This window comes from Culex pipiens, chromosome 3, assembly GCF_016801865.2.
Source record: "Culex pipiens pallens isolate TS chromosome 3, TS_CPP_V2, whole genome shotgun sequence".
Taxonomy (NCBI): Eukaryota; Metazoa; Arthropoda; class Insecta; order Diptera; family Culicidae; genus Culex; species Culex pipiens.
In genome coordinates this window covers 160122531-160146853 of record NC_068939.1, presented here as the reverse complement: position 1 = coordinate 160146853, position 24323 = coordinate 160122531, and the positions used below count along the sequence as shown (strand labels likewise).

General features: G+C 36.5%; 1 protein-coding gene across 2 annotated transcripts in view; it reads left to right on the top strand.

Annotated features, from left to right (window-relative positions):
* The window catches only part of LOC120413658 (extracellular sulfatase SULF-1 homolog), a 91995-nt gene extending 67989 nt beyond the window's left edge, over nucleotides 1-24006 (top strand). The window contains exons 5-13 of one of the 2 annotated variants that reach the window (XM_039574577.2): nucleotides 10509-10835; nucleotides 10901-11316; nucleotides 11379-11489; nucleotides 14538-16007; nucleotides 19579-19813; nucleotides 19880-20193; nucleotides 20253-20582; nucleotides 22726-22801; nucleotides 22880-24006. In XM_039574577.2, coding sequence (XP_039430511.1) covers nucleotides 10509-10835; nucleotides 10901-11316; nucleotides 11379-11489; nucleotides 14538-16007; nucleotides 19579-19813; nucleotides 19880-20193; nucleotides 20253-20582; nucleotides 22726-22801; nucleotides 22880-23123 — 3523 coding nt within the window. In that variant the 3' untranslated portion in view covers nucleotides 23124-24006. The remainder of the gene's footprint in view (nucleotides 1-10508; nucleotides 10836-10900; nucleotides 11317-11378; nucleotides 11490-14537; nucleotides 16008-19578; nucleotides 19814-19879; nucleotides 20194-20252; nucleotides 20583-22725; nucleotides 22802-22879) is intronic. The other variant, XM_052709610.1, reaches the window with a different exon arrangement.
* The last annotated feature ends 317 nt before the right edge of the window (nucleotides 24007-24323 follow it).

Sequence of the window (24323 nt, the reverse complement as noted above, 5' to 3'; positions counted from 1 at the left end):
GTTGGTGCACAATCCACTAGTTCCAGGTTGATCCGGTTTACCGAGAGCCACCGATCCACGCGTTCGTATGGGGCTACGGGCAGGTACGAAGTTGGATGGCAGCTTCAGCAGGTTAGTTGATCGTTTGGAGCCGGACGAGGAGGTCTTCCCGATGCTGCTGCAGGAACTGGCCCGGCCACGTCCACGAGGTGCACTCGAGTTGCCACGGCCGCGGGTGTTCCTACCCATCGTGCGGGGAAAGAACTCGCGGTTAATTCAACGCACTGTCACCGTAAAACGAAAGATTTTCGCGGAGCATCAAAACAGTCGATGTTGCCGCGAACAGGGTAGCGACCCGAAGATGTTTCTTCAATTTTAATTTTTGTATTTTTTAATCCGGCTGAAACTTTTTTGGTGCCTTCGGTATGCCCAAAGAAGAAATTTTGCATCATTAGTTTGTCCATATAATTTTCCATGCAAATTTGGCAGCTGTCCATACAAAAATGATGTATGAAAATTCAAAAATCTGTATCTTTTGAAGGATTTTTTTGATCGATTTGGTGTCTTCGGCAAAGTTGTAGGTATGGATACGGACTACACTGGAAAAAAATGGTCACCATCCACCCAAATAATCAAGTATCGTGAAAATTAAACAAGACTAAGAAAAATCAGAAATTTCTTGAAAATAAATCAATTCAATTTAAAAAAAATCTGTGCAATTAAAAAAAACGAAATATACTTGTTCAGTCAATTTTAGCAAGTTTTTGTTGAAAAAGCCAACATTTGTAAAAAATAAAACTTTATGGTATGAGAATAACTAAAATCAAATGATTGATGTAATCTTCCTTGTGAGAAAATGTTTTTTTACTTAGAGTGATTTTTGTTAACATGATTTAAGTATTCGTAGCATTCACTTCTCATTAAATATTGTCACAATTTTATAATAATTTATGTTTTGCTAACAATTCGTTCAAAAAACAATTCTTCAAATGTTTACCATTTGAAGAATTGTCCATAAAAAGTCTTTATGGATGAAATATTTATTATGTTGTTATTTAAAACAATTGATTTGAGTAAATTGGTAATTTTCACGGGATTTCACGGAAATCTTCAAACATCACGAATTTCACGCTGTCCGCGAAATCGTGAAAATTCACTTAACCTAAAAATGATCAATGATTTAAGAATTTGTTTTCTTAACTCAAGTTTATCGAAAAGGCATCAATTTTGTCAAACGCAGTGTTATTTTAAGGGTTTAGTTTAGAGTTTAGATTATCACAAGTTTCTAAATCACTGTTCTAAAGACAGCGCTCTACACTCACAATCTATATCCAGAAGTCGTTGCTTGAACCCCGCGGCGGAAGCAAATATTGAAAATTTCACAAAGAAAAATAAATTCGTTCCAAATCAAATCACAAACAGATGAGATGTGGGTCAGTTAAAATTTTTTATATCAAGCAACTCACAGTCATTACGAATTCATTGTCGCGAAACGAAACTGTAAACTATTTTAAACTTCATGTGGGTACTCGATAACACCGCGCTGTCCTAGTCACTGTCCAATCACTGAATGGCAATCCTGGCTGAATAATGTATACACATAAGTTTGATTTCAATTTCAGCCTGTTTGAATAAAATATATTTGCTGATTCCGATGCTGGTTTATTGTGGCACATCCCCAGCGAAATGTCCATCGAAATTGGACTCGTCACAAACTGTGTACTCCGGGGATCTAAATCAAACCCCTAAAAGTTAAACAGACAGGGCAGAGGACATTCTAATACAGTTCGACACGTCGCGCACGTGAGAGGTTAAATCGAGAGGGCAGTCGGGATTCATCCCATTTTCGACCTCGCCTGCCATTTGATTTGCAACGAAGAAACAATTTCCGTTGACGTCCGGTCTGGTTCCGGCTAATTAATTAATTATATCCCGGCCAGCGAGCGCGATTGCCTGCGGTGAACCGTGACCATCAGCCGGGAATGCTGGCGCTGGTGGCTGCACGGAAAGACATTGGATTTGAAGAATACCTTTATTTTTATGCCGAATTCCGATCTATTATTTTCACCATTTTTATACCGCATACCGATTAATTCCGGTTATTTGAATAATTTAAATAATTTTAATATGTAGAGTTCTAAAAATATAATTCAAATCATAATCCATAACAGAGGCAAATTTATTCATTATTTTCAATATTTTTAAGGGTCCTCTCTTCTTTAGAATTCGTTACCAAAAATCATATGCGCAAAAAAATGCCATTCGAACACTTCAAACTTACGTGGAATTTCCCGTGGATTTCGAATATGTCAAATATGGCAGCTCAAAAATTGCCGGCTTTCTGGCCTCAAAACTTTTTTGAAAGTTTGTTTAAGAAAAATCGTAAAAATTATGGGAAAAACTGCAATTAGCCAAAACGTTAATACTGCAGGATTATAGTGAGGGTACGAGCATAAGTTCAATTAATGTATGAACAAACAAACGCGGAAATTTTCATCCAAATCGAGAAACCTCGATACGACCTATATAGAACAAACCGACCAAAATCTTCAAAAACTGTCTCTTAATTACCCAAGTAGAAAAAACGTATAGGAGTTCTTCAAGAGCTCTTCAAGATGGCTATAGCATAACATTTTTGAAGAACTTTTGTTAAAACTTCTAAATCATTTTGGGTAATTTTTGGCTTAAACATCAGTTTTCGAATAACTAAATAATTTAATTCAAATAGCTGTTGTTAAAAAAAAATGAATAACGCAATTTGCGATTTTTTTTTAAAGAAAGAAAAAATAACCCTTGTGAAAAACGATTTAAACATTCTAAAGCAATTAATTTAATAATTTATAAATTGTGTTATTCCAAGGTTGTTAATCGATAAAATTATCGTGGATAAAATAATCGTCTGACGATAACGATAATGGTCATCGTTATCGTCGGGACAATAACGATAATCTATCGTTATTTCGATAATTCTATCGGCGATAATCTTATCGTTGATAATGGACGATAACTTATTTTTAAAATCTATCTAAAATGATTAATTCAACCATATCATGTTAAATTTTCAATGCTTTCACTATTAATATTTTTTTTGAAAATGTATTAAGTTTCTAAGTTAAAATATGTGCTCAAAATTGTTCACAAAATACCGTATTTTTCCGAAATTACTCAAATTTTCATAATTTTCAATATGGGTATCACAAGAAAGCGAAATTGTGCATGCTTTTCACTTTATTAGGGATTTTTTTCTAAATACCAAAATTTTCACAAATTACCCTATTTTTTCGACAATACTCAAAATTTCAAAATATGCAAAATGGGTATCAAACGAAGCGAAATTTTGTATACTTTTTTCACTTTATTAGAGGGTTTGTTTTTAATACTAAAAATTTCACAAATTACCGTATTTTTCGAAATAATTTGATTTTTTTTCATAATTTGCAATAAAGGATATCAAACGAAGCGAAATTTTGCATGCTTTTCACTTTATTAGGTATTTTTTTAAATACATTTTTTTCACAAATTAACGTATTTTTTCGAAAATACTCAAAATTCCTAAAAATTCAATATGGGAAAAACGAAGCGAAATGTTGTATGCTTTTTTCACTTTATCAGAGGGTTTTTTGAAATACAAAAAAATTCACAATTTATCGTATTTTTCGAAATAATTTGATTTTTTTCGTAATTTGCAATATGGGTATCAAATGAAGCGAAATTTTGTATGCTTTGTCAATTTATCAGAGTTTTGTTTTGAAAATACTAAAATTTTCACAAATTACCATTTTTTTCGAAATAATTTGATTTTTTTTCAAAATTTGGGTATCAAACGAAGCTAAATTATGTATGCTTTTTCAGCTTATTAGAGTTTTTTTTTTGAAAATACAAAAAAAATCACAAATTACCGCAATTTTCGAAAATACTCAAATTTTCAATAAATTGCAATATGGGTATCGAACGAAGCTAAACTTTGTATGCTTTTTTCAGTTTATCAGAGTTTTTTTTAATATTCCAAAAATTTTCACGAAATACCGTATTTTTCGAAAATACTTAAATTTTCAAAATATGCAATATGGGTATGACCCAATCTCACCCCCCAGAACCAATGTCACCCCTGATGACCGTAGGGTTTTTGACGATTTTTACACATTATGAATATAAGGAAAAATAGTGGACATACAGAAATGGTGGTTCCAATCATAACCTCAAAATGGCAAGATCTTCAGTGGGCGTGCAACTAACGATGCCATTATTTTAAAGAGTTATATTGGTTATCAATTTCAAAATTCAAATTGCGCATTTTTTTCAAAGAAATGTTTCAATAAATTATCAACTCATTTTGAATCATCTTAGACTTTCCGTTTACCGAAATCGTTCCACAAAACCGGTGGCACGTGTAAATTGCCCTGCCCTGTCCCACATCTGTCCAGTTTCGCTCTTTGCCAGCCTGTACCATTCACAAGTTTTGCACCCCTCCTCCACCTCCATCAAAATGATCCCAACCCCCCAGTCAATGTGTACACAGTCAGCAGAGGTGGAGTGATTAATTTTGAATAAACTAATTAGTAACGGCTGCCCTTCTGGCATCGGCGTCGGCGGGGAAAGGGACTTCCGTTCCGTTCATGACCCACGTGTTGGTTTAATTTCAATTGCATGCTCTCTTGCTTACAGCCAGGTCGAAAAGGGGAGTTGAGAGTTCAATCAGGACATCTCACTTGGGACCGATGTTTGCCTAATGTATTCATAGCATTTGAAACCTCTCCACACTCCAAACTCTGTGGCCTCGGCTGTTGTATCTTCCACACAGAAAAAAATAATGTAAATTTGGAAGCTGTAATTTTGGAAGGTTGAATATTACCTCTTTTATGATGTAATTTTACCTCATTTTAGACTGAAAAAGTGACATTACACCAGAAAAGTGGTAAAATTACACATTTCCAGAGGTAAAATTACACATTTTTTCTGACATAAAAGATGTACCCCTTCCCAGATGTAATATTACCACGATTTTTTTTTCTGTGCAGGAAGGGTAAAATTTAGAAGTGTCGGCTAGATTACACTACCAGGAATCGCTCTAGCGCGGTCCAGAAATGAACGACGCTCCAACGACCTGCATCCAATTTTGGCACTTTTGAAACAAAATGCATAATAAATTGTATCCTCCTGGTGGGAGAGATATTCGCTGCGCAGATTGGAATTAATCACCTCCGGAAACCCTCTTGGAATCCCCCTCCTCAGTATATCATCGATTTTGAATTAAACTTTGCTGTTCGCGTCCGGTGGTGGATGGCGCCCGGTTTTATCTCATGTAGAGTTCGGTCTATGGATTTTTTGTGTGTGATGAATACCGCTGCAACAACGATCGGGCCCCCCGGATGGGAGCGGCCTGATCGACCCAGTTTGCCATTATGACCATCACAGCATAATCTATGGCGGTCTCATTTGTGGAGGCTGAAAAAAAAACGGAACGGATAGAGATATCATCGATGGGGTACAAATTGTAATTGATTATTCAGGTAGAATTAAACAATAAAAATGAACTTTGTTCAAAGCAAAAGTGTAAATATCTGCCTTGACATCAACAATATTTTTGAATGAATAATCTATACTCGACAGCTTACCTTATTCGATGAAAATGTAAAAATACAACTTGATTCTGAAGATCGTGGTTTCCTTCATGAATAATTGATATATGGGTAATCCTCCGCCAACTCACACAGCAGTTGCCCCGACCCCTCTTCGAATTGCGTAAAACTTTGCTCTAAGGGGTTATTTTGGTTCCTGATTACGAATCCGAAGTCCATTTTTCGATATTTCGTGACGGTGGGGCAGTACGACCCCTTTCATTTTTCTGGTTTTTTTTACTAAGACACTTTTTTCAGTGATTTGTAGCTCGCAACCGTGAAGAGATAGAAATTTTTTGTCAAAGGAACTTTTGTGTAAAATTAGACGCCCGATTTGATGGCGCACTCAAAATTCCGAAAAAACGTATTTTTCATCAAAAAAAGTTAAAAAATAGTTTTAAAATCGCTGCCATTTCCCGTTACTCAACTGTCAAAAATCGTGAGATATGTCATTTTATGGGAAATTTAATGTACTTTTCGAATCTGAAATAACCCAGAAGGGTCATTTTTTCATTTAGAACAATTTTTTTCATTTTAAAATAACGTGTTTTTTCCAACTTTGCAGGGTAACATTTTAGAGTGTAACAATGTTCTACAAAGTTGTAGAACAGACAATTATAAAAAAAAATGATACATAGACATAAGGGGTTTGCATGTATTCTTCACGAGTTATCAGAAATTTACAAAAAAGGTTTTTGAAAAAGTTAAGATTTTGACCATTTTTGACCAGTTTTTCGAATTTTTAACCCCAAAAACTCAATCGTGTGCTATTGAAAATATTTTTTTCGGAAAGTTCAGCTAATTTTGCATGATGATGACCCCTTGGACGATTGTTGTGACTCGTGCATTGCGAGAATCAGATTTTTTTTCAAAAAAAAAAAAATTATTGTGATAAGTGAGTGTATCCGGTTTGTTTTTTTTTTTTATTTTCGAAAAATCCTAACATACAAGCAGTGCACAAGCCAAAACAATCGTCCAAGGGGTCTTTCTTATGCAAAATTAGCTGAACTTTCCGAAAAAATACTTTCAAAAGCACACGATTGAGTTTTTGGGGTTAAAAATTCGAAAAACTGGTCAAAAATGGTCAAAATCATAACTTTTTCAAAAAACTTTTTTGTAAAATTCTGATAACTCGTGAAGAATACATGCAAACCCCTTATGTCTATGTATCATTTTTTTTTTTGTAATTGTCTGTTCTACAACTTTGTAGAACATTGTTACACTCTAAAATGTAACCCTGCAAAGTTAGAAAAAACACTTAATTTTAAAATGACAATTTTTTTTCTAAATGAAAAAATTACCCTTCTGGGTTATTTCAGATTCGAAAAGTACATTAAATTTCCCATAAAATGACATGTCTCACGATTTTTGACAGTTGAGTAACGGGAAATGGCAGCGATTTTAAAACTATTTTTTTAACTTTTTTTGATGAAAAATACGTTTTTTTCGGAATTTTGAGTACGCCATCAAATCGGGCGTTTAATTTTACACAAAAGTCCCTTTGACACCAAATTTCTATCTCTTCACGGTTGCGAGCTACAAATCACTGAAAAACGTGTCTTAGTAAAAAACCAGAAAAATGAAAGGGGTCGTATCACCCCACCGTCACGAGATATCGAAAAATGGACCTCGGAATCGTGCTCAGGGACCAATATTTCCCCTTAGAGCAAAGTTTCACGAAAATCGAAGAAAGGTCGGGGCAACTTTTTCTGATTTCGTGTGAGTTGGTGGAGAATTACCCATATTGCAAATTTCACCTTAAAATGTCTATAACGTGAAATCGGAGCCCTTTTAAAAAACGTGTAGAGTTATTTTCGATTGCAAATTTGGTTTAGATTTTGTTTAAAAAATTTCTAGAAGTCTTCCCAAAAATATTGTTTTGCGAAAACTACCTCCTGTATCAGATGTTGCATCATGAGTAATTCTCCACCAAAATCGGAAATATATTTATTTTGATATTTTATTTGGCTAAAATTTGTAGAGGCCTTTACCCCACAAACGAAGCAATTTTGTGTCATTGGTTCACCCATACATACATACCATACGGCAATATTACAAAATTGGTATCTTTTGGAGAATTTCTGATCGATTTGATGACTTCGGCAAAGTTGTACGTATTTTGAAATAAGTGCACGGATTGTTTTTTAATATATTTTTTTTACAAAAAAGCTATTTCTCCGAATCCGCAGTTTTTTTGTTTTTGATTTGTTATACTTCAGGGGACAAAAACTTGCCGTAAAGAAGCACGCACCAAAATTTAGTCGTCGAATCATGATTTTTTGAAAAAAAAAATTGTTTCTAGAAAACATTTAAATCTTACTCGAAAATTTTTGCTTGATTTTAGTTGTAAAATCAAATTGGCAATCAAAAAGTACTTTACAAATAAAATCATTAAATACGCGATTTTCAAAATATAGTCACTTAATGTTTGATTTTATTTTATTTATTTATTCCATATCGTAACTTAAGACATTGTCTTTTTTAATGTTACATTGTGTGTTCTGCTTGAATTCAATTAACTTTAATAAACTAAAACTAACTTAGGTTCTCTTAATTAACTAATGGTTTAGATTGAGGTTGATAAGCAGATCAGATAACTTCAAAAACGTTACTTAATCCACCGTAAGGTGGTTGATGCCCTCCTCACATTAATACAGTTTTTTTTTGGTAAAATAAAAATATCTAAATATAACTATATATGCTCATTACTCGATAGGGTTGTCGATCCTAAATCTATTGGACTCGTTGGATAGGTCTTGTGATTACGCATCTAACGATGGGTCGCACGATTGATCCGGACATCGTTCCCATCGAAATGTCTGAGAACCGGCTTCAAATGAGTGCATAAACCACACTTAAGTGTTCATAACGTTTGATAGGGTTATCATTTGAAAGGTCTTTCAATTATCTAAATAACGACGTGTCACATGATGGACCCGGACATCATTTTCATGGAAATACCTGAGATCTGCAAAAAGTGTATAAATGACCGATTCTTAGCGAAGCTACACCAAAATGTCACATTTTTCAATTTTCAATGTGATTTTTAATATGAAAAAAATCATGTTTATTATGATGCAATAATTGCAATGTGCTTTAAATGCGTTTTCTTACCTCAAAAGCCAAAAATATTGACCAAATATGATCTGCAAGCCATTGAATGGGAGAGGAGTTTTTTCATAAATCTGCTCCTTTCGTTGTCCCGTCACGAAAAGAAATGGCTGGCAAAAACTCAAATTTCAAGCAATTCTTTCAGTTCAAGGAGCAAAAGACTCGTTTTTAAATTTGTAGCGATTTTTGTGGTGTGCCTTTTAAAAGTCCAGTTTTACGATGTTGTCCCGTCACGCTACATTTTTATTTCAGGGGAAGCACAGGTACTATACGGTTCATTCTGCATGATATTTCTTTGTAGGAAAATCAATTATCTTTCTAAATATGTAATAACATTGGGGGGTCTCTTCTTTTATTTTGCCACTACAGCCAAAACGCTGAAAAAAACTTGGAATTTTTTTGAAAAGGAGCCGAAGAATCGGTCGAATAGTACTTAAGTGCTTATAACTTTTGATACACGGAGAAAAAAGAGTTCCCAAAATCGTGAACAAGTTTTCATGAAAATGGGAACCACTAACAAAGTGCTCAAATTTCATGGTACATCACTTTGTTCGAGGTTCCCATTTTCATGAACGCTTGTTCACGATTTTGGGAACTCTTTTCTTCTCCGTGTAAGGTTGTCAGATCTTCGATGTTTTAGGTAAGGTTGTCAGATCTTCGATGTTTAGTTAGGTCTATCAAACACCTTTCTATAAATACAAAAAACACCCTTTTTACAATCTTCTGAAAATTAGCCAAAATCGTTTTGTTACCATAACTTTTGAAGTACTTAACTAAACATCATGATTTTATATTTTTTTGTTTTGAAATTGTAGTTTTTGTTAATTTTCGCAAAAACTACTTTTTCAAAAAATCATAACCCCGCGCCATTTTAACCGATTTTGCGCAAATATAAGATGATTAGTTGGCCTTTCAAAAAATAGTGTCAAGTCTCAAAAATCAAGCCTAACATTTGAAAAATTCGTATGAAAGCTTGAAATGGCTTTTAGACCGTGTCTGGATAAAAAAACCTATGTCTGAAAATATTTTTATAGGATTTCTCGGAAAATTTCACATAACATATTAAAAATTGGAGGTTTCGACCCGTACTTTCCCCAGATATGACCACGCGCAGAAACTGAAAAATGTCGAAAACTAGAAAAAAAAAACAAATTTTTCACTGATCTGCGATAACTTTAAAATTTCAGCGATGACCTATTCTTGTTGGGGTACCAAAAGTGACATCTTTTAATTACGAAAATCGCGGGAAATAGTTAAAAACACAACCGAAAATTTAAAAAAAAATTCTAATTTGTTCTGTGAAAAAGGGGGTAATGATCTAAAGAATCGTCATGACTAAAAAACTCTTAAATTTTTTTTAATTTGGTTAACCCGAATTGACATTTTCTTATGTAAGTTTAATATTCCCTCTGGTAATATGTATTTTTTGCGGTGTTGTTAATAGCCAATGCAACAAAAGTTGGATAAGTTCATTACAACCGTCAAAAATATTTTTTCAAATTCTGCTATGCAAATGTTCTGTTGACTTTGAGATCAGAATCGGATTCCATTCCTAAATCGTTCAACTCCTTTAACGTTCAGATCTTTATTTGCGTCTCACATCCAGCAACTTAGCTCTGCCTTCTCTCGAGTTCCCTTTGTGTCGTGCCCTCGCGCAATAACTGCGCGCTGCTCGACATGATTTATGACCCCCATTGCCATTTACAATAAACCACAATCTCATTAGCTATTCATAAGCAAATAATAGTAGCGTGAATTGGTTCACACTTCTCTACCTCTCTCTCTTCCCCCTCCCTCCAGCACCCCAGCGTACGACCACGCGCCCAACCCGGACAAGCAGTGGATTCTGCGGGTCACCAAACCGATGGAACCGATCCACCGGAAGTTTACCGACCTGCTGATGACCAAGCGGCTGCAGACGCTCCAGTCGGTGGACGTCGCGGTGGAGCGGGTCTACCAGGAGCTGAAGGCGCTCGGCGAGCTGGACAACACGTACATCATCTACACGTCGGACCACGGCTACCACCTGGGCCAGTTTGGACTGATCAAGGGCAAGAGCTTCCCGTTCGAGTTTGACGTGCGCGTGCCGTTCCTGATTCGTGGCCCTGGGATCGAACCGGCCAGTGTGTTCGTAAAGGCGAAGTTCTGCGGGAGTGGTACGCAATGCTTGACTTTCTTTGTCTTATCTCTAGGGTCGACGAGATCGTGCTGAACGTGGATCTGGCGCCGACCTTCCTGGACATTGGTGGGGTGGCTCCGCCACCGCACATGGACGGGCGATCGTTTCTGCCACTGATTCTGAACCGACACCGGAATGCGGTCGACAAGTGGCCCGATACGTTCTTGATTGAGAGCTCAGGTCGGCGGGAAACGCCCGAGCAGATGCAGGAACAGCGGATGAAGGCCGCCGCTGCTCGGTACAGTGCCCGGATGAATGCGATGGCGGTGGCGGCGAATGCAACGGTGCTCAGTGTGGAACCGGTGATGTTGCCGCAGGAAGCGCTTGTGACGGCGGAAGGGGACACGGGGAAGCGGGATGAGGGAGCGATGGACTTTGGGTCGCACGAGCACGACGAGGATGACGATGAGCACGATGGGGAGAATGATGGTGAGTTTGGTGGTTCTTTGAAGATCGGGATTGAATTGTAGAGTTTGCTCTTGTTTTACCAGATGACGATCACCACGCAGAAGATTCCGATGTAGATCACGCGGAAGCTAGGCAGGACCACGAGGATTACGTCATCGATCACCAGGAGGCACAACACTTTGGAGTTAGTGAAGGTAATTTAAATTATTTCTATTCAGGGTGACCACTCAAACCCATTTTCAAATTCCCGACTTTTTCCAGACTTTCTTATCTGAATTTCAAACAAAAAATTCTATAAGAAAAGTCAATATCAACCACCGAAAAACAAATTGAAATTAATTTAAAAAAATCCAACAGTTGGCGATTTATGTAAACACAGAAACTGAACAACAAATAACAAAAAACTTTAAAAATGGAAATTCATTATTATGACTCAGAGTAGTAAGTCAAGGTTATTAATCGATAGAATTATCGTCGATAATATTATCGTCTAACGATGACGGTAATGGTTATTATTTTTTGATAATATGGTAAGTTTCAAAGTATAAATACACAGAAAAAAAAAATGATGGTAATATTCAGGAAATGGTGACAGATTTTGTGACTAAAAAAATGATGAATTTTACCCCAGAAAATGATGAATTTTCATCAGTTTTTGATGAATATTCTTCCGGTTCACATTTTTACACATTTTTTTATGTAATATTACTCAAAAAAGAGGTAATATTCAACCTACCAAATTTTCAACATTCCAAAATTCAACTTTTTTTTCTGTGTACTTAAAAAATCACAAAATACCATATTTTTTTGAAAGTACTCAAATTTTTATAATTTGCAATATGGGTATCACACGATTTGAAATTTTGCATGCATTTTCACTGGTTTTTTGAATGAAATACTAAAATTTTCACAAAATACCGTATTTTCTCGAAAATACTCAAATTTTATAATTCGCAACATTTGATAACCATGTTGCGAAGCGAAATTTAAAAATACTCTTAAACAGTAAAAATACATCGAAAATTTTGGATCGTTTGATATGTACCCATATTGCGAATTATAAATTTTTTAGTATTTTTCGAGAAAATGCGGTATTTTGTGAATATTTGAGTTTTTTTTTCAAAAATATCTAAAACAGTTAAAATACATTTAAAATTTCAAATCGTTTGATGCCTATATTATGAATTATAAAAATTTGAGTATTTTCGAGAATATACGGTATATTATGAAAATTTGAGTATTTCGTTCAAAAAACTCTAAAACAGTTAAAATACATGCAAAATTTCGAATCGTTTGATATTGCGAGTTATGAATATTTGAATATTTTCGAGAAAATACTGTTTTTTGTGAAAATTTAAGTATTTCATTCTAAAAGCTTTACAACAGTTGAAATACATGGAAAATTTCGAATCTTAGGTACGCATATTGCTAATTTAAAAAATTTGAGTACTTTCAAAAAAATCGCTATTTTTAGATTTTTTTTAGTATTTATACTTTGAAACTTACCATATTTACTAAGAGGAAGTTTGAAAATTTTACATAGTTTTGTTGGTTTTAGTCAATTTAAAAATATATTAAATATATGTTACAGTCATCCCTCATATTCGGAACAGTTTACAGATCGGCCAATGCTCAAAAAATCATAGCAAATCGATAATTGAACTTAGTGATTCGCTTTTACCTTCATTTGAAAGCTTTTCTTGCGATCTTTCGAATGCTGTATCGAACAACTGCAAATTTTAACTTTTATATCAAGTTTTTGAAGAAAAACATTGACCCTTGAAATCCACAAATTCGGAACACTTTTTTCTTACGGATGTAAACAAACTTTGGATCTCACCAGGAGTACATATTTGTAAAAAAATAATGACTTCACACACTGAAACCAGTGAAACTCAAGCTTAGTCATGTTTTATCCATGGTCTGATAACTTTTTTTGTGAAAATATCTGTTAAATTCAGGTGTTCCACAATTGTGGGAGGCACAATAACATCCCACAATCATGGAACAGACAATTTGCAGGCAGTGTTTTGCTGCTAAGGATTTAATAGTCTTGAAATGAAGTTTTTTTGTTCAAAAAGTACGACTTTTACTAGTGAAATAGCAAGAAAATGTCCAAATAAAGGTCCTAAAAATAGTAGGGTCGAGAGAAAAGCTGCATTTGGCATGCTATTGACAAATTATCACAAAAGTGTTCCGAATTTGTGGGTGTTCCGAATATGTGGGTTGACTGTATCATTAACAACCTTGGTAGAAACACAAACAATTAGTCTTTGAAAAATAATTGATAGTTTAAAAATACTTATAACTTCCATGTTATTTCTTGAATTGGCAGACGTCTTCGTTATACTTTTAAATCAAAGAATGATTAAAACTTAATTGCTGTTATTATTTTTAAAAAGGATTTAGAAAAATATCAAGGAATTCAAAAAAAATGCTTGTGCCAAGTTTCCTTTTCAAATTTAAAATTTTTGATATTAAATTTTTTAATCAATGTTAATTCATGTAGTGGTCAGTATTCACCTGTTTTTTTTTCAATGAAAATTCAGTTTGATATGATTTTATGCTCTCCCACTTATTTTAAGCAAAATGTTTGTAGAGACGAATTTTTAAAGAATTTAGCAATAACTCAAAATTTCTTGGATAAGGTTTTTCGCAATTTCAATATTTGCTTCATGTTTTCAAATTTAAGTTTTCCGAAAACGTAAAATCAAGCATTATCTATAGTAGGTAATTTACCCATATTCACCAAAAAAGTTCAAGGGCAACATTTGGAAAAAAATATTTGAAATTGCTAAATGAATTTAGTTAAACAATTAAAAATATTTCCCAAAAAAAAAAAAAAAAATACCATTGCGACAAAATGAAATTTAATCATAACTCTAAGTTGGCCATTAAGCTCTATTTTTATATTAGTTTTTCATTAACTTTACCTACCTTACCTTAACCTATATCAAATACAACAATTAATTGAGATAATTTGAATTTAAATTTAAAGTATGTTAAAAAAGGAGAATTGAGGGAATTTAATTTGAAAATTGTACACTATATAAAAATAATATATTCAAAAAAGTATGCTTGAAATTCCCGACTTTTCGACGAAAAAATCATTATTCCCGGCTTTTTCCCGAATTTTGACGGATTTTGGTGAATTCCCGACTTTTTCCTATTTCCCGACCTGAGTGGCCACCCTGAATTCTATGGTGTTCAACTGACTACAAAAATACTTTCAATCCCTCCAGCCCATCACGACCCGCTGGACAACCACCTGCCCATGTCCCCGTACCGGTCCAAGATGGAGCGACTGAACAACGAGTGCTCGAACCCGGTCATGCAGCAAAACTGCGTCCCAGGCCAGAAGTGGCGCTGCGTCAGCGAGGACGGCCGGTGGCGGCGTCACAAGTGCAAGTTCCACCTGCAGCTGCAGAACCACCTGGCGGAGATCAACAAACTTTCTAGTCAAAACAAGCGCAACTGCGCGTGCTTCACGCCGGACGGGCTGATCTACACCAAGATCAAGTCCAAACGGGACTACAAACATCACGCGCTGGGCGGCGGTCGCGGTCACCACCGGAGTCGCCGCCAGCGGAGGGACGTTCCGGCGTCGTACGAGGAGCGGCTGCTGGAGGCCGACCGCGATATGGCCGGGCTGATACGGATCGCGCGATCCGTCGTGGAGTTGGAAGAGTTGGAGGAATCTAGTCATAGCAGAAGCAAGCGGGAGACCTCCTCCTCCGGAGGAGGTCAGATCGAGAACGTGATTCACGAGCTGCAGAGTTCGCTGAAGGAGATCGAGCAAAGCGTCGAGCAGAGCGCGGTGCTGCGACGGCAGAACCAATCGGAGGGCGTTGAGGTAGAAGCAGGTACCAAGTGCTTCGTGACGGCCGTCGGCCGCGTCAACTGCTCGAACGTAATCTACGAGGACGAAAACAGCTGGAAGCGCAGCCGATCGCAGATCGACATGCTGATCAAGGTGCTGAAGAACAAACTGAACGACCTGAAGGGCATCAAGAAGCAGCTGAAGGAGCACCGACCGTCGACCTTCCACCCCGAAGACGGCGAGGAAGAGGAAGACGAAGACGACGACACTCAAAGCGCGTCCGTTGAGCTAGACTACGAGCTGCGAATGACCAGCTCCACCCCGTCAACAACCTCAACCACTTCAACGACCACCACAATCATTCCCTTCCTTGTTGACAACGGTCTCCCGCGGCGAGACCACCTCAACCGAACCAGCCACATCGGCTCGAAGCGCCCCAAGCACAACGGATTCCGACGGCGCCAGAAACCGTACCGGGGTGGTGGTGGAGACGACGAGGGTCCCCTCATCGACATGAGCCTCTTCGATACGGCCGAGGGAGAGGTGCTGCTGCCGGAGGGGGTCGCGAATCGAACGGCTAGTCACGGTAGACACCGGAGCAATGGGCAGTGGGCGGCCGGAGGGGGGAAGCATCGCAGTCGGAATCGGGGAGAGATCACCACGTCGACGACTACGACGAGTACGGTGGCGCCGACGGAGGCGGAGGTGGAAAGTGAGGAAGAGGTTATCGTTGTGGGAAGTACGGAGCAGACGGTGCTGGACATTACGGAGGAAGTGCTGCGGGCTATTGCGAGCACTACCACGTTGGGGTACGATAGTCCGGTGGAGAGTTCGTCTGCGGCTGCGGAGGTGGCCAGTAGCAGCAACACGGATGCTACTGATTTGGATCAAGGTTAGTTACGTTATTAACTTATTAACACTAAGGTTTACATTGTGAAGGAGACAAGCGATTTTAACTGAAACTGGAACATAAAAAAGTATTTGAAAACTTTTGAAGGCGGTTGCAAGTGTAATTTAAATTGCCTTTTTTCAATAACAGACTTCTATTAAATTATTGCATGTTTTTTTAAATGCTATTTTTGGGTTTTGTTTTTAGTACTCATTTTTTTTTAATTAGATAGAGTAATTCCAGCTCAAATCGAAATTTTTCTGGTACTTTTGTACCCGACCCTCTCCGATTTCAGTGAAGCTTTGTAGACATGTTACCTAGGCCTATACAAGCCATTTTTGTGTATATGGAGCCAATTTATTTGAAAATACCATTAAATGTAGTAACAGTTCAATAGGGCGAATCTGCGTTTGTAAACAAGCAGTCTATCCCCGTCTTACTTTACGTGAACTGTCACTTGAGCAAAAGGGATAGACTGTTTGTTTACAAACGCAGATTCGCCCTATTGAACTGTTACTACGGATTTAAGAAGAGCGTCAGTTATTGAAATATTTTTGTATTTTGTAATTTAAAAATTACTGTATCTCGAAGCCGTTGGATCGTATCAAAAAGTGGTCAAAGACAAACTTGTTGGAAATTGGACGGACTTTTTGAAAAAAAAATACACTGAAATAAAAATACACGCCACTTTTACGAGATTTTTTGAGTTTCAAGTTAAAAAGTTAAGTTTTAAGGTGATGTCACGTTTTTTTTCGTTCAAATTTTTTGAGGAAATACACAAAAATGGCTTGTATAGGCCTAGGATAAAATGTCTACACATTTTCTTTGAAATCGGAATGGGTCGGGTACAAAAGTATCTGAAAAATTTCTGATTTGAGCTGGAATTGCTCGATAGCTAAAAATAAACTATTTAATTTAAATCTACCAAATTTAAAAGTATTGAGGCACTGTTCTAAAGTAATCCTATTTTTGTCCAAGCCTCCTTTAAAATTTCCCAGCAATAAAAGGGGCAAAATAAAAAAACTGCCGAAAATTGGAAGTTTCATTGAAAAGAAACTCGTACAATTGATTTAATTTCAAATTGATTTAAGACCTTTTTTTCAAATATTCAATTTTGTAAAACTTTAAGAAAAAAATTATTTTGTTTTTTTAAATTTTTTTGGTAAAAGCTTAAATTAGACAAAACATTGAAATAAATTTACATTGGCCTAATCAAAAACAAATAAGAAAACTATATTTTAAGTTCCATTTCTCCTTGCAAAAAAATCAAGAAACAAAATGTATCAAAATACAGGCATGCTACTGTCAAAAGTTTGCCAAATGTCTGAGATACATGATTTTTTCCGATCATAAGGCTGGTACAAATTTTATTTAAAGTTTTTATCACCACCCCCACCCCCTTCAAAGTTGACCCGAATAATCAGGGGGCAGACATTTTTTTTTTCAAAAAACTTCAAAAGTTCAATGGAAATTTAAGTGCAATCAGCTGAAATTGATTTAAAATGCATTCCCCTGTGTTTAAAATTATTTTTAGCATGTTTGGGTTGATTTAAACATCTTTTAAATTTTTAAAATTTTCCATGTTTAGTATCGCAAAAAGTTTTTTTTTCGCTATTTTTTTTTTGTTTTCGTCAAATCTTATTTTTTTTTTTTGAAAACTCATGATTGAAAAACAACTGAACTAGTGTAAAATGGATTTTAAAACACTTTCTGCATTCAAATGTTGGGACTATGCCGCACCCCCCCCCCCCTCCCCCTTTTCAGCCCTGGCCAGAGCCGAAGGACAAAAACTGTGTAAAATATTTGCATCAAAATTATTCAAATGTCGGAAAAACGTTACCAATTTTGAATAGTTTTAATTAGGGACCATCTATAAACCACGTGGACACTTTAGGGGGGGGGGGGGTAATGGCAATTGTCCACGCTCCATTTTTGTATGGACAATTGTCCACGAGGGGGGGGGGGGGTTTAGATTTCCAAAAAAGTGTCCACGTGGTTTGTGGATGGTCCCATAGCTAAGTAATTTTTTATGAAATCATCAAGTTATAGTTTTTTTTACCGGAATTGTTTTTAAAAAATTGTGTTTACAAATCTTAAATTCAATTCAAGCTTTCCAATTTGGAGTAAATTTGGTTTATATTGTTGAATTTCTTGAAAGGGACCATCCACAAACTACGTGGACACTTTTGGAAATCTCAATCCCCCCCCCCTCGGGGACAATTGTCCATACAAAAAAAAAACTTCCTACTACCGGCAACTTATTCTTTTGCACATTAGTTAGTCACTCACTTGAAAAATAATCCCGAAACATGTAATTAATTTGCAAGCGCTATAAAAAAAAAACACGCAGAGTCTTTTGACCTTTATACCTATTTCAATCGAAGGCTGAAAAAAACCGAGCGAGAGGCGAAGGCAGCGCCTGTTGGAGTGAGCCAGTGATGTCAGGAAACTTTTTCTATAAAGGCCACTTTTCGTGAGTGTTCACTTAAAATTTCGTCACAAATGGCAGCACTAGGCAGACACAAAAGAGCGCTTAAGAAAAAAGAACTCGGCTGAAAATAGAAAAATGGGCGTGGCCCAGTGTATTCTCGTCAGATTAGTATACACTTGGGAAATATTTTTTTTATATGCTTATCCAGGTTTTTAAGCGAATATGGCGTTCGAATGTTGAACGTCCGAAATGTCAAAATCGCGCAGTAGCACCAACATTAGAAAAAAATGCGGCTGTCATGCCATGGCACACTTTTTTCGTAATGTTGGTACCACTGCGTGATTTTGACATTTCGGGCGTTCACAATTCGAACGCCATTTTCGCTTAAAAAGCTGGATAAAAGGAAAATAAACAGAAATGTTCCCAAAAAGTTGCTCTACTTCTTGGTGTACTTGGTTTTACTATATTTCAAGGAACACTCCATCCAAAACTTCCAAAAAAGTTGGAACGGTAACTTCAACTCAATGGTTCTCGAGCATAACTAAACCAATCAAGTTGATTCTTCTTTCCAGTGATTTGTTAGGATGTTTAGATGATTTTAGAACTTTGCAGAACTTAATTTGTACAAATCTGTAATTTTTGCGATCAAAAACATCGTTCCAACTTTTTTTTTCACGTGTAAAAAAAAAATCGCCAAAAATTCCGCGGAGGCCGTCGTTTTAAAAAAGGTGGAACGATGTTTTCGGTCACAGAAATTACAGATTTGATCAAATCAAGTTCTGCAAAATTTTAGGATCATCTAGACATTCTTACAAATCACTGGAAACAAGAATCGTCCCGATTGGTTGAGTAATGCCCGAGAACCAGCGAGTTGAAGTTACCGTTCCACCTTTTTTGGGAGGCTTGGGCGTCCGTGTAAGTTGGACATGCGTTGGGCGTTCCAGTGTTAATACGCTTAAAATGGGTGTATTTCCCCTATGTTATTTCAAAACAGTAAAAAAACTAAAAAATCCTAAATTTATAAATTCCAAAGTTGGAGACACCTTCGAGTACACATTTAAATTAATTCTAAACATAATAATGAGTCTAAATATTGAAAAAAATAAGCTTTAAAATTTCAAAATCATCACTAATTAATTCCAGACCCAACGATGCCCGAACCTAGTTCAACTGAAACGCCCGAAGAAGACGTTGCAGCCAGAATGGACGGCAGCTCGCCAACCACCACCACCAGCACCACCTCCATCCCATCAACCAGCACGGTGGCTAACGAAATCTTCAGCGCCATCAGCCAGAACCAGATTCCACCGGTGGCAAAGAACGACGCCACACTACTTCCGCCGGCCGCCGAGTGCTACTGTGAGCCTGAAGTTGAAGGGTAAGCAAACGGGGGTTCGTCACTCGTCAGCTCGTCAAAGTCACTAATGAAGTCACTCTCTTTCAGCCCACTCACGGATGAACGCGAACTGGCGCGCGAAACTCGTCGCCGGCTGAAGGAGGAACGACAGCGCAAGAAAGAGCGTAAACGCCATCGGAAGGCGAAGCTGGAGAAGGAGTGCCTGTCGGAGCGAATGAACTGCTTTAGCCACGACGCGAACCACTGGCGGACGGCACCGCTGTGGGACGATAAGCCGTTTTGTTTCTGCATGAATGCGAATAACAATACTTATTCGTGCCTGAGGACGATTAATCAGACGCACAACTTTTTGTACTGCGAGTTTACGACGGGACTGGTCACGTACTACAATCTGAGAATCGGTAATGAGCCACTAAATTGAGTTTAGTACTCTTCCCTAACCAATCTTCCTTTTTTGTAGACCCCTTCGAAACGCAGAACCGCGAATCATCCCTCACCGCGGAGGAAAAGGTCGTCCTGCACGAAACGCTCGAGTACATGAAGAACTGCCGCGGCAAGAGTTGTACCCTGCCGAGGCATCACCACGGAGGAGCAGGACTTCCGGGAGCGCCTCCGGTGGAGGTGGTTGCCGGTAACGTTGGAGGGTTGCTACCGGCCGTTGGGATTGGGGGTGCCGTAGCGGGAGGAGTGGTGGCCGGAGGCGTTGGACGGATGGCCACCGGAGGAGGAAGCGTTGGGGGTGGTGGAGGTGGCGGGGGCAAGCGTAAACATCACAGAGATCCTGCGATCGGTGAGTGGAGGGGGGAGGAATTAGGTTCGACAAGCTGACGGACGTGGACGGAATGCATGCGACGACGATGAGACTTGAGCTGTGGCGTGATAAAAAAATTGGAATGCCAATAAATTTCCAAAGAAACCGCTGAGTTTATCTTTCATAAAGAGATTGAAGAAACCAAGGTATTTTTTGAAAATTTTATTTTTTCATTCAAAAAACTCTAAAACAGTGATGCAGGCAAAATTTTGAATGGTTTAATACACAAAAAATGATTTAATACACATTTTGCGAATAGCAAAAATTGAGTATTTTCGAGATAATACGGTATTTTGTGAAAATCTGAGTTTTCAATGCAAAAAAACTCTAAAACGCTGGAAATGCAGGTAAAATTTCGCTTCGTTTGATACCCATATTGCAAATTATGAAAATTTTAGTACTTTCAAAAAATTACGGTATTTTGTGAAAATATCAGTATTTCATTAAAAGAACACTATAACAGTGAAAAATCAGTTAAATTTCACTTTGTTTGATACCCATATTACAAATTATGAAAATTTGAGTACTTAAAAAATACGGTATTTTGTGAAAATTTTAGTATTTTATTCAAAAAATCTCTAAAACAGTTAAAATACATGCAAAATTTCGAATCATTTAATACCCATATTGCGAGTTATAAAAATTGAGTATTTTTGAAAAAATATGGTATTTTGTGAAAATTTGAGTATTTTATTCAAAAAACTCTAAAACAATTAAAATAGATGCACAATTTTGAATCGTTTGATACCCATATTGCAAATTATAAAAAAATTTAGTACTTTCAAAAACAAATACGGTATTTTGTGAAAATTTTAGTATTTAGACGGGCTTCGATCTAAAAAAAAACGCCAAAAATCAATTTTTCAACCAATTTTTGATCTTAAAAATGCAATGGAAAGAAGAACTCTTAAAATTTAAGAAAATATTAGGGTTGAAAGTTTGACTTATTTTAAGTGACTTTGTTTTTAAAAATGTCTTTTTTTTGGGCTCAACTTTGGCTGTGTTTTTGCAAACATTTCCTATAATTTAGGTAAAAAGAAGTATGCAGGAATTTTTTTAGTGTCCCAGACTATGCCTCTACGCATTTTTTTTAAACAATTTAAATGTTAATGTTGCCATTCTAGAGCAGAAATTGTGAAAAACAAGCAAAAAATGGAATAAAGTGACTGTAAAAAGATGAAAAAATTAGAAAAACAAAATGTAATATGATAGGAGGTGGTAGGATAGGCCAAATACTACCAAAAACAAAGATAAATTAAACAAGATGAATGCAAATAAAAATAATAAAAAAAAAAAATAAAAACATAAAACAAGAGGAATAAAGTTATTCGTAGAACAAAAGATGCTCAAAATTACCTTCTCAACACGGGAAAAATAAATAATTTCGAAAAAATTTTTTGCAGAATAAGGTTAAGTGCAATCAGCTGAAATCAATTTAAAATGCACTTCCCTGCATTTAGAATAATTTTGAGCATGTTTGGGTTAATTAAAAAATCTTTTAATTTTTAAAAGACAAAAAAGACAAAAAAGACAAAAAAGACAAAAAAGACAAAAAAGACAAAAAAGACAAAAAAGACAAAAAAGACAAAAAAGACAAAAAAGACAAAAAAGACAAAAAAGACAAAAAAGACAAAAAGACAAAAAAGACAAAAAAGACAAAAAAGCCAAAAAAGACAAAAAAGAAAAAAAAATTAGTAAGATGATCCTCAAAAAAGATTTAGTCAGATTGGTTACGAACCTGAGCATTTAATTCTGCACGAGGTTTAACAAACTAAATCGATGGTTCAAGAGTTTTGCTGATTTTAAATACTTGAAACACAGACAAACAGACGTTAAACTGTTTTCTATTACCAACCATCATAATTACTGAAATGGCTGATTTCGAGTCAGGGACTGGCCAATCAAATTCTTAAAATTTGAAATTTTGCAAAAATCATAAAACAATTTATTGAAAACTGATTTTTGGTGAATGCATGTTAATTTTTATGATTTATCTGTTACTGCTATTTTAAAAATAAAAAGGTTTCGACTGTTAAATACGTGATTTAAGATATATTATTTGTGACGTAATTTGTCTTTATTTTCAAGTAAGCAAAATAAACATTCCCGAATTTATTTTCAGCAGCCAGTGGCAACATTCCGGTTCACTTCTCCGATTTTGATGCCCGCACAAATGGCACTCCAAAAAAGAAGATAAAGTAAGTTTTTTGTGTAATTCCTTATGTTTTCAAAATTAAACTTTCTGATTTTTAAAATTATATTTGTTTCTTTTTAAGGTGGGGCAAACGCAAACAGCAGCAGCACCAGCAACACCACCAGCAACAGCAAAACTGGCAGCAGCAGGGACTGAACTACCACCACAACAGCCAGGACCAGCTGCAGCTGCACCAGCAGACCAGAAGTGGTGGCGGCCACAGCCAGCAGTACCCTAGTCAGAGCAACGAGTTCCACGGCGGTGGATCGAGACGGAATCGAACCAGTCGGCGACCCATTTGGAGGAGTACAATCTATAATGCTTAAGCGGTCGAGTGTTAGTTTGTTTTGATTATTTTAATTTTTTTTCTGTTAAACCCTTGTGTTAGCATGGAATCTCACCTGGTTTGGGAAGAGTAAGAGCGAAAATTGTAGAAATTTTAATTGTAAATGTTCGTTTGAAAACCAGAGATTGGAAAAAAAACAGAGTGGTGAAAACAATGACTGATGTAAATGTATTTTATTTTTGAACGCTGTACTTTGTTCAATGTGTCGTAAGCTTTTAATTAAATTAATCTCTCCTTTGTTCTTGTATGTAATCAAAATACATAATTTTGCCCTCGAAATCGAAACGTACTAAGAAAGCGTCACAAGGCAATGTGTTGAAATCCTTGGCTAGAATAGGTCACTGCCATTCCACGAGTTTGGACAAAAGTCAGCGCGAAACAAGGTATGAAAAAGCGAACCCTAGAGAATCTTTGTTGGAGGCTGCTTCAATGCCAAATAATTACTCCAATTTATATGCTTTACACATGCTACAATTATGCTACAATGTCAGACAATGAACAAAAACACACACTACTTGCACAATAAGTATTAGCGGCAGGTCTTGCGGAAGCATAAGTTTGATCTGAAGGTGTATAACTTTAGAAAAAAAAAAACAGCAAGCAAAATAATCATCATATTTATTACAAAACAAAAAAAAAAAACACACACACACATACAAGATTGTGACCAGTTTGTAGTGCGATTAGCAGCAGCAGCAGTGTAGATTTGCGTTTGGAGGCAATCGGATCAAGCCGTGATGGCAAACGTCGAGTGTATTTAGACTTGCGCGGCTAGTCGGAAGAAAATGGTAGGCAAGTGCAAACCAATTTTGCAGTTGAAAAGTTCAAATAAAAACAGTAGAACAACCACATCTTAAAGTAAATAGCGTATTTTTTATTTGTATGAGAATGGACCCCTACGAAATAAAATCCCCCCCTCCTATGTTTATTTTTTTCGTTAACTTAGTTAAATGAGTTAAGCAGGTTAACCTCTTGAAAATTCTATAATTTCATAAAAAAAATGGGCCAAACGGCTCGTCTGCTGAAATGTTGTGGCCCGCGAGACCGTTTTGAAATTGAGATGAAAGTTGACCCGTTTTAATAATATAATTATTGACGTAGACTTACGTCTTTGTCGAAGGTACTGGGGTGTCATTCCAAAAAACCCGGGCCGAAGGCCCTGGATTACTGCGTCATCCGT